General features: G+C 44.2%; 2 protein-coding genes across 6 annotated transcripts in view; both read right to left on the bottom strand.

The window, feature by feature from the left end:
• Nucleotides 1-577: 577 nt before the first annotated feature.
• LOC105493782 (PHD finger protein 8) overlaps nt 578-14,340 on the bottom strand; it is a 109,419-nt gene continuing 95,656 nt past the window's right edge. For all 5 annotated transcript variants that reach the window (XM_011761679.3, XM_071088510.1, XM_011761681.3 and 2 more), the window contains 4 exons: nt 8,988-9,097; nt 4,076-4,412; nt 3,059-3,143; nt 578-1,955 (listed from right to left, as the gene is read on the bottom strand). In XM_011761679.3, coding sequence (XP_011759981.1) covers nt 1,877-1,955; nt 3,059-3,143; nt 4,076-4,412; nt 8,988-9,097 — 611 coding nt within the window. In that variant the 3' untranslated portion in view covers nt 578-1,876. The remainder of the gene's footprint in view (nt 1,956-3,058; nt 3,144-4,075; nt 4,413-8,987; nt 9,098-14,340) is intronic.
• LOC139360656 (small ribosomal subunit protein uS14-like) lies at nt 4,419-8,976 on the bottom strand. Its single transcript, XM_071088512.1, has one exon. The coding sequence runs from the start codon at nt 8,901-8,903 to the stop codon at nt 8,733-8,735; it is 171 nt and encodes a 56-aa protein (XP_070944613.1). The 5' UTR covers nt 8,904-8,976; the 3' UTR covers nt 4,419-8,732.

Raw genomic sequence — 14,340 nt, 5'->3', positions numbered from 1 at the left:
AGAATTTTCATGTATGATACAGGAAGGTTACTTTGTTTCTTTGCTGGTAGGATGAGGGTGTTGGTGAGGATGAAATGAATCAATAAAGCATTAAGAGTAGTGCCTGGCACAAGAAAACAAGTGCGATAATTGTGAAAACAAGCTCTGATAATTATATTCTTCTAACCCTTGTACTGGCCCTAAGCACAGTAATTAAGTCCAGATTATACAACAAGTGCATGTCTTCCATGCAGGGAGAAGGAAAAAAAAAAATCCCACATTCACAGAAAGAGGACACACTTGCAAAAGCAGTCTCTGGAAAGCCCTCCCACTGAACTTGTCAGACCCCTTTGAATTATTGCACCCTTTCTTTTCTGCTCACTCTGCTTCTGATGATCTACTTCAGGTGTGTGAAGTGTGTCCTTCCTGAGGGTGGGAATACCCTTCCCACTTCAAGCATAAGGCTGACCACCAGGGAAATGCCCACCAATAACTTGCTGAGGGAGAGACAAAGGAGTACAAGGAGAAGGCAGCACTCCTGGACCCTGCACCACACCACCACCCACACCACAAAAAAAAAGAATGCCAAGCAAAGCAATTGCCAAGATAAATCACTTTTATCTCTATAGGAAAGGGAGGATCTAAAAAAAATATAAATTACATTAGTAACACAACATAAGAAAAAGACAGGGGCAAAAACAACAGAGAAGTGTGAATGATGCTACTCTAACCTATTTATAAAAAGGCCCTGCATCAGAAATTCACAATCCTACCCACTTCTAAAAATATATTTAGACATGTACAGAAGCGGTGGGCTTGTTTCTATATTGTTTTTTTGTAAAAATATATTAAAGGTGAATAGAAATCCTCTCTCCCTTCCCCCTATCCAGCCCCTAGCTAGGAATTGGAGATCAGAGGTAACTATCTCACGGTGTTCTAAACCTTGATTACTAAACACTCCCAACCCCTCCCCAACTCACTTCACTGAGAACCTGAAACATTAAAAAAAAAACAAAAACAAAGACATCAGCCTCTTTGGAAAAGCATAACTCTGAGGGTAAACTTGCTTTTCATTGGAAACAACACAAAACAACAAACAGGGGGCTCCAAGAACCCAACTAAGCTAAATGAAACCCAGTCAAATGGAGGCTGGGTTTCAGCTCCACAGAAAACTTCTAACAAAGAAACAGAGGGAAAGGGCCGGAATCAGGGGGATTTGCTAGCAATTAGCTGCCTTTGAAAGATCAAGAGGGGGTGTTAATGGACAAAAGGGCTGGGGACCTGATGTTGGTTACAGCAGTCACCGCATAGTCAGGCAGTTGCCTATACAGCGACAGAGGCTTCTCTTGCCCTCCCCTCACTACCCTCTGCTGCCTTGAAATCCCCAAAGTAAGCAAAGCTGGGTAGAAACAGAGGGGAGGGGAGTAGGGACTCATGTGCTGGGGGGAGGTAGCCAGGCTTTCTGCCTTTGGTGTGACTAGATGGAGAACTGCTTGGCCCCTGGGGTCCCCAAGGTAGAGAAAGCAAATGGGCTAAAGGAACCCCTGATTCCAAGGAAGGAAAGTAGAGGCAGGGCTACGGAGAAAAGAAAGACAAACTGGAGATACAAAGATGACGAAGGAAGCCTCACAAATTCCCTGTGGCCTGCATGGTAGCTGTTAAATTCCCCAGCAGCACTGGGCAAGCTGGGGTGAGGTTGGAGTGGGTGGTACAGGTGGAGAGGGCAAGGGTACACTCCACTTGGGCAGTGCCAAATGGAGGTGGGGGGGATGTTCTCCATCGAGTCCAGATTGCCAGTGAGGCAAGGCGGTGGGAGGTGGGGGCACTGTCTGGACAATGGAGATAATCCACGAAGGAAGGACAGGGGAAGGGAGGATCAGATGGATGGTCTGCTCCTTCACGGATGGGCGTCTCTTCTCTTCAACTTGGGCTCGTGAATGGCCTGTCTGCATTCTGCTTGAACGATGACCTGTCGTCTGGAAGTGCAAAGGCCCAGGAGTGAAGATGTGAGTCCTGAGGTCTTCTTCAGACCAAGACCTCAGGTGGAGAAAGAAGCATGAAAAGTTCCCGATGGAGGACCCAGGTGTGGGCCGTCCCGCCACACCCTCCACAATGTCCAGGCTGTGCTCTGTGGTATAGGCGGAGCAAGCAAGCTGTAGGGCCAGGGTTATCTGCGTCAGTGGCAGGTGCTTTCAGGTTTCTGGGAGATGGTTTTCCACCTGCCAGGGCCCAGCCACAGCCACAGCCACGTGGATAATGTTCTACATGATTTCAAAATCCAGGCAAATCCCTGGAGCTCACCCTAAAACAAGTGGCCTCATGTGTAGCCAGCTAAAAGTAGCTTCCTCCAACAGGCTACAAAGCCATGGTCAAAGGCTTGGGCATCTGACCTCTCCCTACCTTGACAAGTGATAGGAATCACCTTTCTTCCGAAAGGTAAGTGAAGTTGGCGTTTCTAGGCCACTTCTGGAAATGGCCCACAGTGGGGCAGGAAGGAGGCTCTAGGCCTTCCTCTTCATTTCCATGAAGCTTTTGGCAAGAGGGGGCAGAGACCACAGCCTTCTCCCATGAGCAAGTCTGGAGATGGGGCATGTCCACTGGACTGGGGAAATGGGGCAAACAGAATGGGTGGAGGTGGGCAGGCTTCCGGATATAGGGCTAGAGTTGCAGAAAGTGTCAAGCACTGGGATTCCCACTTCATGGCTCAGGCTCCTTCACACCTCTCCTCATCCTGCCTTCCAGCTCTAGGAGCGGATCAAGAGTAAAGAACAGACAAAGCAGGTGACAGGGGAGTGGTTTGGACGAGTAGAAAAGAGGGTTCTAGTCAGCTGGAAACCTCTCCCATTTACCTGCTACTCAGAGGCATGGAGAAGGCAGGCAGGATGCTCTAGTGAAAGTGGGGAAGGGAGCTAGGAGGAGTCGGTGGAGGGGTCCGTGCCTTTGGTAAGTCCCAAGAAAGCAGGACAATGCACCTCAGCACCTTGTCCGGGGCAGATAGGATCCAGGAATGCCCCGAGAGTTGACAACGGAGAAGGCAATGGGGGTAAAGGGGTGAGGGGTGGGACACAGGAGGGCTCACAGAAGTAGTTTGCCATTTCTGTGGATTTTCAGGATACGGCCGAGTCTCTGCTTTGCTGTGGCCAGGCCCTTTTTGGGACGCTTTCCTGTGGGAGAAGGGAAAAGTAAGCAAGGGCTTTGGCAAGGGCTTCAACACCAAATCTGGCACCAACTGCCCTCAGGCCACCTCCTCTTCCTGTTTCTCTACCCACAAAGTTTCTCCATCCTTTGACCATATTGGGCAGGAAGCCCTCCTTAACTACTTCCAACCAACATTACATGCTTTGACTCTTCCTTCTATGACCCCCTGTAGCAGCAAGAGACTCCCTGATTACAGTTTGTCTGGTTCTTTTTCTCCACTGATTACTCTGGTCCCAATCATTTTCCTTCCAAGATCCTGCAGGGAGGTAAATGTGCTTCCACACCCTCTTATCCTACCCACCAGGACTGGACAAGTGCCTGGTTAGTAATTAGAGCTCAGTGTCCCTGAAGTTGCCATCCCTAGGGCCTTGCTTCATTAGAAACTCTCATCTTCATCAGCCTTCAACATCACACCAACCTCCGTGCCCTTGAGCTGCATACTCTAGGGACTGGGCTTTGAGGACCAAAGTGAGGGAAAGGAAGGCCTGAGTCCCCTGACTCTTTGTTGTCTCTGTCTCCCCACATTAAATCCCCTCCCATGTCCTATTTGACTGCCTCTGTATTTGATCAGTTCATCTCCTCCCTCTCTACTCCCTCTGGCAGAGCCCCAGGTACTCTTCCTGCTTGCCTGAACTTGTATATGTGCCTCCTCCCTAGAGTTCCCATCTCTAGCCCACCCTCTACCTCCTGGCCACCAGAAGGATCTTTCAAAACTAAAACCTGATCTTGTCTGTACTTCAAATCAGTCAACATCTCTCCATGGCCCATAAGATCAAATCCAAGCACCTTAGGTTGGCCTTCAGTGTCCCTCCCTGGTATTGTCATCTACTAGAGCACTTAGGATTTAGGGCAGGTGGCTTTAAGATCCTTTGGTTCTACAACCACATGGCCGTTGTACCTTGTCCTGCCTGATTGCTCTGGGAGCCAACTGAAGGGCGCCGCTGCGTCAAGAAGACACCGGGGGCCATAGGTGTGGTGCTGCGGTTTGCCTGGGCCATGCCAAAGGCATTGGGACGAGCCGTGTACTCATGGTCAGCGAGACTTCCTGACAGGGCCTCTTGTTTAGGCTCAGGAGGAGGCAGGGGTGAGGAGGAGGTGACAAGCTGTGGTGTGGCAGCCACAGTGGGGGCTGGTACTGTCAGACTGAGATTGGAGTCTTGAGGGCGAGGCTGTTCTACCTCCTTCAGCAAAGGCTTCTTCTTGATATATTTCTTCTTTTGGGCCTTCTGTAGCTCCTGAAACACAAGCCAAGTAGGAGGAGAGATTCAGGAGTGAAAAAAAGAAGAAAAGTTCCCAGGAAAGGAACTAACTAGACAATGGCCAATATGGTTGTGCAACCTGCCACCCTCTCCCTTACTTGTACCAAGTCTAGCCTGGATGTACACACAGCACGTAACAGGCCTTCCAATACCTGAGATCATCTCTTTGTTACTATCCATCCTCAAGTCACTGCTGTCACATTTTAGTACAGTGCCAAGAGAGCTGTAAATGAATTTGGAGACTAGGATTTTGGTCCTAGTGTTGCCACTAATGAGGTAGACCTTGGACACATCTAATCATAATAACTAAATTTACATTAGCAGCTGAGACACTTTATATACTTTATCTCATTTAATTCTCATAACAGCCCTAAGAAGAAAAAATCCTAATTTTACATGTGAGAAAATGGAGGTACAGGGGTATTAAGTAACTTGAGCCCAAAGCCTCACAGCTGAAAAGTAGTTGGGACCAGTATTTAAAACCAGGTCTATCTGAAGAGACACCTTGCAAACTTCTCAAAATGGAAAATCTGAGCATAGAAAGATTAGAAAGATTATTAGCTTTGGAGTGAGATAAATCTGGTTCAAATCCAGGCTTGTGTTCCCTAAATTGGATGACTATGGTCAAACTGACTAACCTTTCTGAATCTCCGCTGCCTCATCTATAAAACAGGTAAAAATCTGCTTTTTATGGTTTTTGAAAAGATTAAATGATGACATAAAAATACACAGCACATAGTAGATATTCAACAAGTAGTTACTTATTATTCTATCTTCATCTCTTATAATGGCTTCTCTTCCCCTTGCTGGTCTTTTTCTTTTAACAGAGGGCTTGACAATCCTCCAGGTCACTGGGTCTAAAAACCTCACTTTGGGGATGGGAATGACAAATGAGTTGTGTCACTTCTCCCAATACCTTGTATCTCAACCATCCAGTGCCCTACGGATCTACCATCCACTGCATAGTGGACATTTGTATAGTGGGCATCTGGAGCCCTGAGAACCTGGAAAGGTGGTGCTGAGAGCATGTAAATAACTTCACCTTCTGAAATGCTACACAGCCACACAAACCAACTCAGTGATTACATTTTTTTGCCTTCTCTTGGCAACACGAGCCTACTCCTGCCTTCGAAGATCTGACAGGCTGTGGCTACCACAGGCATTTCTTGGGTACAAGAATAATAATATTAGTAATACATGCCAACCACTCTTCTATAATTACTCATTTAATACTCGTAAAAACCCAAGAAGTAAGAATTATAACCCCATTTGAAGGATGAAGAAACTGGCACAGAGAGGCTAAGTCATTTCCCTAAGGTTACAGGACCAGTAAGTGGCCAAACTGGGATTCACATCCAAGCCATTTGGCTTCAGAATCTCTTCCCTCAGCCACAATGCTATTCTACCCGTACCAGGAACTGCATTTCTGTCCCTTTTTCTCTCACTTAAACTCAGAATTACCTCTTCATATCTAGATCACTAGCCTAAATTTTGCTACCTTTGCTGCCAATCTCTTTCATATATAATTTATCCAGATACCCCCACAGACAACTAGACCATCTTATGACAGAACCACTTTCACCTTGCCAATCCCCTTGCTCAAAAGGCTGTTAGCAGATTCCCGCCCAAGTTCAAACTCCCTGGCCTGACATTCATGATCTTCCACAGTCTGGCTGTTTACACTTAGCCAACTCATAATAATGATGAAAAGCTAACAGGCCTATAGTACTTACTCCATACCAACTGCCATTCTAAAAGAGCTTGTACATACATTACCTCATTTAATCCTAAAATGAAGTCTATGAGGAAACGAGGTAAAGAGAAATCAACTTGCCCAAGTGGTAGAACTCTTATGTAATTTAAATCCAAGCAGGCTGACTCTAGAATCCATTCTTATATCCATTACTTATTTTCACTAACTCCCCAACATGAAGTCTCCAACAGAGAAAGATCTGTTTCTTTCATTCATTCATTCATTCATTCATTCATTCACTCACTCACCCCAATACTGACTAAACACATTTTCTGACCATAGTGGGGATACCAAGTTAAATTAAATATATTCCCACTCTTGAAGTATTCATGGTTTAGTAAGAAACAACAAAACATACATTTATGATTGTAAGTACCACGAGAGAATGCTGTAGAAGCATATAGAAAAAGGCCTCTGAAATAAAGTGGTGGTAGGTAGTACGAAGGGCTGTTAGGTAAGGCATCTGAGAGGGTATGATTCTCAATGGGTAAAAGGAACATCTTTTGTAAAGGCACAAAACCATGAGACAATCTGATATACTCACTGAGGGGACTATGAGTATTACAGTGCAGTATGGCTGTATAAAGGGTGTGCATGAAGGGCTGGAAGGAGGTCAGGGAGATGACTAGAGACCAAATCAAGAGGGTTTTAGGAGGGCTTTGTGTGCTATACCAAGGAATTCCCTTCTTCTAGAATGCCTCCCTGGCCCATACCAGAAACTTAGCTTGCAAAGCCCTTCCCCAGTTTCAAAACCTCTTCTTTGAGGTAATCTCTGATCATCCCAAACAGAATTCAGCTCCTTAAAAGGCACTAAGAGTAATTTTCACACCTTTACTTAATTTACGTTTATATAAAACAGTAGAACCCCCTTTTTCAAATTACAGCTTACACTGTATTGGGATATACATAAGAGAGAGAAGTTCTGGTCAAAGAAGATTGCCAAAGATTTAAATATTATTTAAATACGATGTAATGACTACACTACGTGAGCATGTATTTAAATAGAAAGTAGTATGAACTTTGAAGTTAGAGGATATGAGTTTGAATTGTCTCCTCCATTTACTGTCTGTATTATCCTGAGTCACTTAATGAGAACCTCATTTTCTTCATCTATAAAATGATGAAAATATCACCTGTTGAACAGGGCTATTGGGCAGATTACATTACACATTGTATACGGAAGCAACTAACAAAGCAGATGCTTAATAGCGCTCTAAGCTATAGGATATGGGATTAGAAGCTAACGGGATATTGATAGCGAGAGAACCAGAAAATTCACCTCCAAAGGCTCCTAAGCACATTACACACATAAAAGAACTTTTAGCTGTTAATGCTAGGTGAACTTGATTCTTTTTTTTTTTTTTTTTTTTTTTTGAGACGGAGTCTCACTCTGCCGCCCAGGCTGGAGTGCAGTGGCCGGATCTCAGCTCACTGCAGGCTCCGCCTCCCGGGTTCACGCAATTCTCCTGCCTCAGCCTCCCCAGTAGCTGGGACTACAGGCGCCCGCCATCTTGCCCGGCTAGTTTTTTGTATTTTTTAGTAGAGACGGGGTTTCACCGTGTCAGCCAGGATGGTCTCGATCTCCTGACCTCGTGATCCGCCAGCCTCGGCCTCCCAAAGTGCTGGGATTACAGGCTTGAGCCACCGCGCCCGGCCTAGGTGAACTTGATTCTAGTGAAGATCACTCTTTAGGACAAAAAAAATATTAGTGGGTGAAGATTAAGATAATATTATTTCATAAAGAGGACAAGAAAAATTTCTAATCAACCAAATTACAATACTGGTGGGTGGCTGAGAACTTGAGTGTACTCAGCTGAGTCACCCCCTCAGGGCTTCATATGAGAGCAAAGGATGGATCTGGTCCTTCTCATCTGAGAGGTTTTCACACACAAAAAAGGTAAGTGATATCCGCAAGGGTTTTTCTCTGGCCTAATATTTTCTTTCATCCTAAATCATGTCAACTGTGTAACCTGTGGAAGTAGCTTATCATTGAGTTGGGATAAGAGGGATTTAAGAGGGGGCTGGGATACTGCCAAGGATAAAGATCAAAGGTTACTCAATCCCCACTGAGACAAAGGTAGGATCCTATCAGCCTGCAGGTCTAAGTGTTGAGGCTCTAAGTCAAACTGCTATTTTTTTTTCTTTTTTTTTTTTTTGGTTTTTTCAATGTTTTTTTTTTTTTTTTTTTTTTTGAGACGGAGTCTCGCTCTGTCGCCCAGGCTGGAGTGCAGTGGCCGGATCTCAGCTCACTGCAAGCTCCGCCTCCCGGGTTCACGCCATTCTCCTGCCTCAGCCTCCCGAGTAGCTGGGACTACAGGCGCCCGCCACCGCGCCCGGCTAATTTTTTGTATTTTTAGTAGAGACGGGGTTTCACCGTGGTCTCGATCTCCCGACCTTGTGATCCGCCCGCCTTGGCCTCCCAAAGTGCTGGGATTACAGGCGTGAGCCACCGCGCCCAGCTTCAATGTTTATTTTATGTACAAAGAACTATCATGGTTTTTCATTGAGTAGATGCTTTGGATAATCCTTTGAAGGAAGATCATTTAGTCCAACTTAATGAAACCGATATCCTTCGCGTACTGACGGAAACACTGGCGGCACATATTGAGGCCATATTTCCGGATCAGACTGTGCCGGTTTGAACACATGCGACAAGAGCGAGAACCCTGGCCGAATTTTCGCGGGTGGCTCCAGTACAGCTGCTGGTGACCCATCTTGCTCTCAGAAGTGGAACAAGGTAAAAGGAAGGAGACCAAACTGCTATTTGTTGCAGGGTGACCTGGGGTGTCAGCACCTACCTGCTGGGCCAGCTTTGCAGCTGCTGCAGCCAAACCTGTCTCAATAGAGGCTACCCGGGTCCCCTCACGCACAGGGCGGTCTTGCTTCGGCAGAGTTGGGGTCACACGGGCTGCAGGGGAAACAGGATGAGAAGGTGTCACTAAGACACTTATCTGAATGCTAGCCATATTCCCTACCTACAAGCTCTCCAAAGGTGGTCTCATTGGTCTTCCTGCTTCTAGCTTTTTATGAAGCCAGATTTTGCTTGCCATCACATAAGAAACTAATTCACAAATGCTCAAAGCACACACTGATTAAACGGTAAAAGTGAACCTCCCAGAGTGGGGGAAAAAAGTGAACCTCCTTTGCCTGGGCATGATGGTTAATGCCTGTAATCCCAATGCTCTGGGAGGCTGAGGTGGGACCCTGTCACTACAAAAATTTAAAAAGTTAGCCAGGTGTGGTGGCATGCACCTGTAGTCCCAGCTACTTGGGAGGCTGAAGTGGGAGGACTGCTTGAACCCAGGAGTTTGAGGTTACAGTGAGCTACGATTGTACCACTGCACTCTAGCCTGGGCAACAGAGTGAGACTCTGTCTCTAAAAATAAAACAATAAGCCAGGCCAGGTGCAGTAGCTCACACCTGTAATCCCAGCATTTTGGGAGGCTGAGGCAGGTGGATCACTTGTGGCCAGGAGTTCGAGACCAGCCTGGCCAACATGGCAAAACTTCATCTCTACTAAAAATACAAAAATTATCCGGGCATGGTGGTGTACACCTGTAGTCCCAGCTACTCAGGAGGCTGAGGCATGAGAATTGCTTGAGCCTGGAAGGCAGAGATTGCAGTGAGCAGAGACTGCGTCACTGCACTCCAGCCTCGGCAACAGAGTGAAACTCTGTCTTAAATAATAATAATAATAAAATAAATCAATAATAAAAATAAAAAGTTAATCTCCCTGAACTGGCATTTAAGTTTGTCCCATATTCTGCTTCTGGCCCACTTACCTCTCCAACCTTATTTCCACATCCATATTCTCAGCTTCTCCAGACGGATGGCTTCCTTATTATATCTCCAGAGTGTGTACAGCTCATCCTCTCTCCCTATGCTTTCATCCTCACCATCCACACTACCTAGAGTACTATATTCCTTTTTGTCTGCCTATTCAAAACCTACCCATTCTTTAAGGTAAGCTGAAATCAATCTCCTACACAAAACCTCTTTGGTTCCATTGATCTTTTTCCTCTGAACTTATGATCTGTACAAATTACTTGATACATAGCACATACCACCTTGTCTCATTCTCTAATGCTGATGTGTTACTCTGTCTACCAACCAGGCTATGAGTTCCTGAAGAGGATCACCCTCTTGCATGACTCTTTTATAATGCCTTACCAACCTGAAATCAAAAAATACTCATCCCACCATTTCAAAAGGAAGTATGTTTCAGGATAACCAAACAGCCCCAAATGATGAGAGATAGCTCTTCTTTACAGAAGAAAGCCAGCTACTAAATGTAGAAGGAATGACAGAATTAGAAAATCACAAGCTGTCAAGTCCTAATGAAACAACTGATTCTAGGGAATTGGATATTCACACAGCACCAAAATATTACCTCACAGATTACCTGCTCACCTCAAGAAGAAAAAACTTATAATGAGACCAAGAGATTACCACTTTAAGTATGAACTTTACTGTCACTAATAGTGAGAAAGCACAACACAACTTCACGCACCTCTTGATGAGAAGCAATAGGAAATTCACATCACCTGAGTAGTTGTTTTGTTGAAGAGCTAAAATATAGCAAGCCATTCATATTACTTTCAGTGTTTAGGAAACAGGTATAGAAAAACAAGTTAAATGACACCAGAAGAAAACAAGCAGACATTCTACAAGATAAACTGGCTTAGTCTCTTTAAAAAGACAATGTCACAAGTAAGCAGACAAATCTAGAAGGTAGGACAGGACAATTACACCAGTGTCAACAACAGATCAATAGCACAGAACAAAAAAGGGGAGTGTTCTCTAGATTGAGAGGGTTAAAAGGCATGACATTCAAATGCCACATGGACCCTGTTTAGACCCTGATTTAAACAAATCTAATATTAAAAACACCTTTTCATGGTTTGACAATTTAGGAAATTTGATTATGGACTTAGAATCGGATAACAAAGAATTATCAAATTATTGTTAGTTACGTATAATAACAGGTTGTAAGGTTTTGTGAGAAAATGTCCATTTTTTAGAAATACATACTGAAATACTTGGGGGGAAATGGCATAACTGGGGTTTGCTTTCAAGCAAAGAAAAAAATTTTAAAAACAAGATAGTGATAAATGAAGCCAATATGGCAATATATCAATAACTGTTCATTCTCACTGGTGGATATATAGGAGCTCAATCAACTCTTCTTATTTATTTTTTGAGACGGAGTCTTGCTTTGTCACCAAAGACTAGAGTGCAGTGGGGTGATCTCAGCTCACTGCAACCTCCACCTCCCAGGTTCAAGCGACTCTCCTGCCTCAGCCTCCTGAGTAGCTGGGATTACAGGCATGCACCACCATGCCCGGCTAATTTTTGTACTTTTAGTAGAAATGGGGTTTCACCATGTTGGCCAGGCTAGTCTTGAACTCCTAACCTCAAGTGATCCACCCACCTCAGCCTCCCAAAGTGCTGGGATTACAGGCATGAGCCACCATGCCCAGTCTTACTGTATTTTTAAAGAAAAAAATCTAATGTCACAGAAAAAAGATGTAGTGGTGTTGCTGACCTAGATTTAAACTCCTTGGTTAGCTATTGCTATTATAAAGGAGAATTTCTGGATAAGCAGTATGCAGATTCTAGAACAAGAAATTTGGAAGGCTGAAATTCTTTCTTTAAAGGTAACATTTGTTTAAAACATGATCTGAAGCAAATTTACCAAATGTTGATGCATAATTTTCAGTCATGGATACTTGGATATCTTTTATATTGTTCTCTATAGTTTTGTATGTGTGGTGGTTTTAAAACATGACCCCAAATCCTATGACACCTTTCCTACGGATAGGTGGGTCTGTGCCCCACTCTTGAATCTAAGCAGGCTTATTTGTAACCTATAGAATATGGTATAAATGACACTATATGACTTTTGAGGCTAGGTCAGTAAAGGTAATTTCAGTTTCCACACTGCTTGTTGGAACACTCATGCTTCTAGCAATCTGAACCGCCATGTAAAAAGTTTGATTGCCTTGAGGCTGCTGGGCAGTGAGGAAGCTAGTCACATGGAGAGGCCACATGTTGGCACTTTCAGTCTTGTGTGTCCTCCCAGACCAGGCATCAAACATGTAAGTGAAAGAGACTTCAGATAACTCAAACTCTTGGCCAACAAGTCACCCCCAGCCTTCAGTTTTTCCAGCTGAGACCCCAGACTTCATGCAGTAGAGACAAGTTGTCGCCATTGTGCCATTTCCAAATTCCCGACCCACAGAATACATGAACATAAGAAAATGCTGGTTGTTTTAAGCTGGGGATAAAGGAACCTCCTTGATTAGACCTGGGTTTTGGGAGGGGAAAAAACCTATAAAAGATATTTTGTGTAAACAGTTGGGGAAATTTGGTTATGAATTGGGTATCTGAAGATCTTAGGGAATTATTACTAACTTTGGTAAGTATAAAAAAAAGTAGTGTGGTTACACTGGGGAATGGTGGATGTCCTTAATTTTTTTGAGATGGAGTCTTGCACTGTCACGCAGTGGCGTGATCTCTACTCATTGCAACCTCCACCTCCTGGGTTCGAGTGATTCTTCTGCCTCAGCCTCCCAAGTAGCTGGGATAATAGGCACCCACCACCAGGCCCGGCTGATTTTTTGTATTTTTAGTAGAGATAGGGTTTCACCACGTTGGCCAGGCTAGTCTTGAACTCCTGACCTCAAATGATCCGCCCACCTCGGTGTGCCAAAGTGCTGGGATGACAGGCGTGAACCACCGCACCTGGCCAGATGTCCTTATTCTTAGGAGATACTAAATTATTAAAGGGTAAAATATGTTATGATGACTGTACATTACTTTGAAGTGGCTCAGCAAAAACTGTAGATAGCCAGATAGATATAGAAAGATGAATCAAGCAACTACAGCAAAATGTTACAACTATAGAATCTGGGTATTCAGACTATGGGTATTCACGTGCTATCGCTTCTACTTTTATGGCTCACGCCTGTAATCCCAGCACTTTGAGAGGCTGAGGTGGGCGGATCACCTGAGGTCAGGAGTTCGAGACCAGGCTGACCAACATGGAGAAACCCCGTCTATACTAAAAATACAAAAAATTAGCCGGGCCTGGTGGTGGGTGCCTGTTATCCCAGCTACTTGGGAGGCTGAGGGAGGAGAATCGCTTGAACCCAGGAGGTGGAGGTTGTGGTGAGCTGAGATCGTGCCACTGCACTCCAACCTGGACAAGAGCGAAACGACGTCTCAAAAAATAAAAAAATACAATACAATATAATACAATACGATAAAATAAAATAAAACTGTCAATACACTTTGGGACGCCGAGGTGAGCAGATCACCCGAGGTCAGGAGTTTGAGACCAGGCTGGTCAACATGGTGAAACCCTGTCTCTACTAAAAATACAAAAAAAAATTAGCCAGGTGTGGTAGCACGTGCCTGTAATCCCAGCTACTCGGGAAGTTTAGGCAGGAAAATCACTTGAACCTAGAGGGCGGAGGTTGCAGTGAGCTGAGATTGCGTCACTGCACTCCAACCTGGGCAACAGAGTGAGACTCTGTCTCAAAAAATAAAATAAAATAGTCATACTAACAAATTTTAAATAATGAACAAGACTAAGAAATTATAATAACCAAATGCAGTGTGTAATCCTTGAACGGATTCTGGTTTAAGTAAGCCAATTACAAAACATATTTTTGGTGCAACTGGGGGAAATTTGAATAAGTACATGGTACTGGATAATATTAAGAAATAAATATTACTTTGCTTAGATATAATGGTACTGTGGTTATGGAAAAAATATCATTCAATGCATATTTAAGTATTTAAGATGAGATGTTATGATGGGTGATATCAGTAAAAATGGCAAAGTAAGGACCTCTAAGAATTCACTCCCCAATAAAAACAACAAAAAAACTAGCAAAAATTGTCAGGATAAATTTTTTCAGAACTCGAAATTAACAAAAGGCTTGCAGAAACCTGGAAAGCACGTGATTCAAGAAAAACAGCTGAATCTCAGTAAGAACAATGAGCTTCGTGCATTTTAACTTGCCCTAGACACATCTACCTTGCCCCAGCTTAGTGAACGCCTTGAAAAATAGCAGCCCACGTTCCCAGCAATGTAGTGAGCAGAAAGGAGCTGGAGCTTTCTTTCAAAGCCTAGTACTAAAAGCC

Source organism: Macaca nemestrina, chromosome X (genome assembly GCF_043159975.1).
Source record: "Macaca nemestrina isolate mMacNem1 chromosome X, mMacNem.hap1, whole genome shotgun sequence".
NCBI lineage: Eukaryota > Metazoa > Chordata > Mammalia > Primates > Cercopithecidae > Macaca > Macaca nemestrina.
The sequence above is the reverse complement of the archived record's forward strand: the minus strand, read 5'-3'. Positions and strand labels throughout refer to the sequence as shown.

What these genes read in the sequence shown, in the direction of transcription:
- LOC139360656 (XM_071088512.1), bottom strand. Translation starts at nt 8,903, where the DNA reads ATGGGTCACCAGCAGCTGTACTGGAGCCACCCGCGAAAATTCGGCCAG.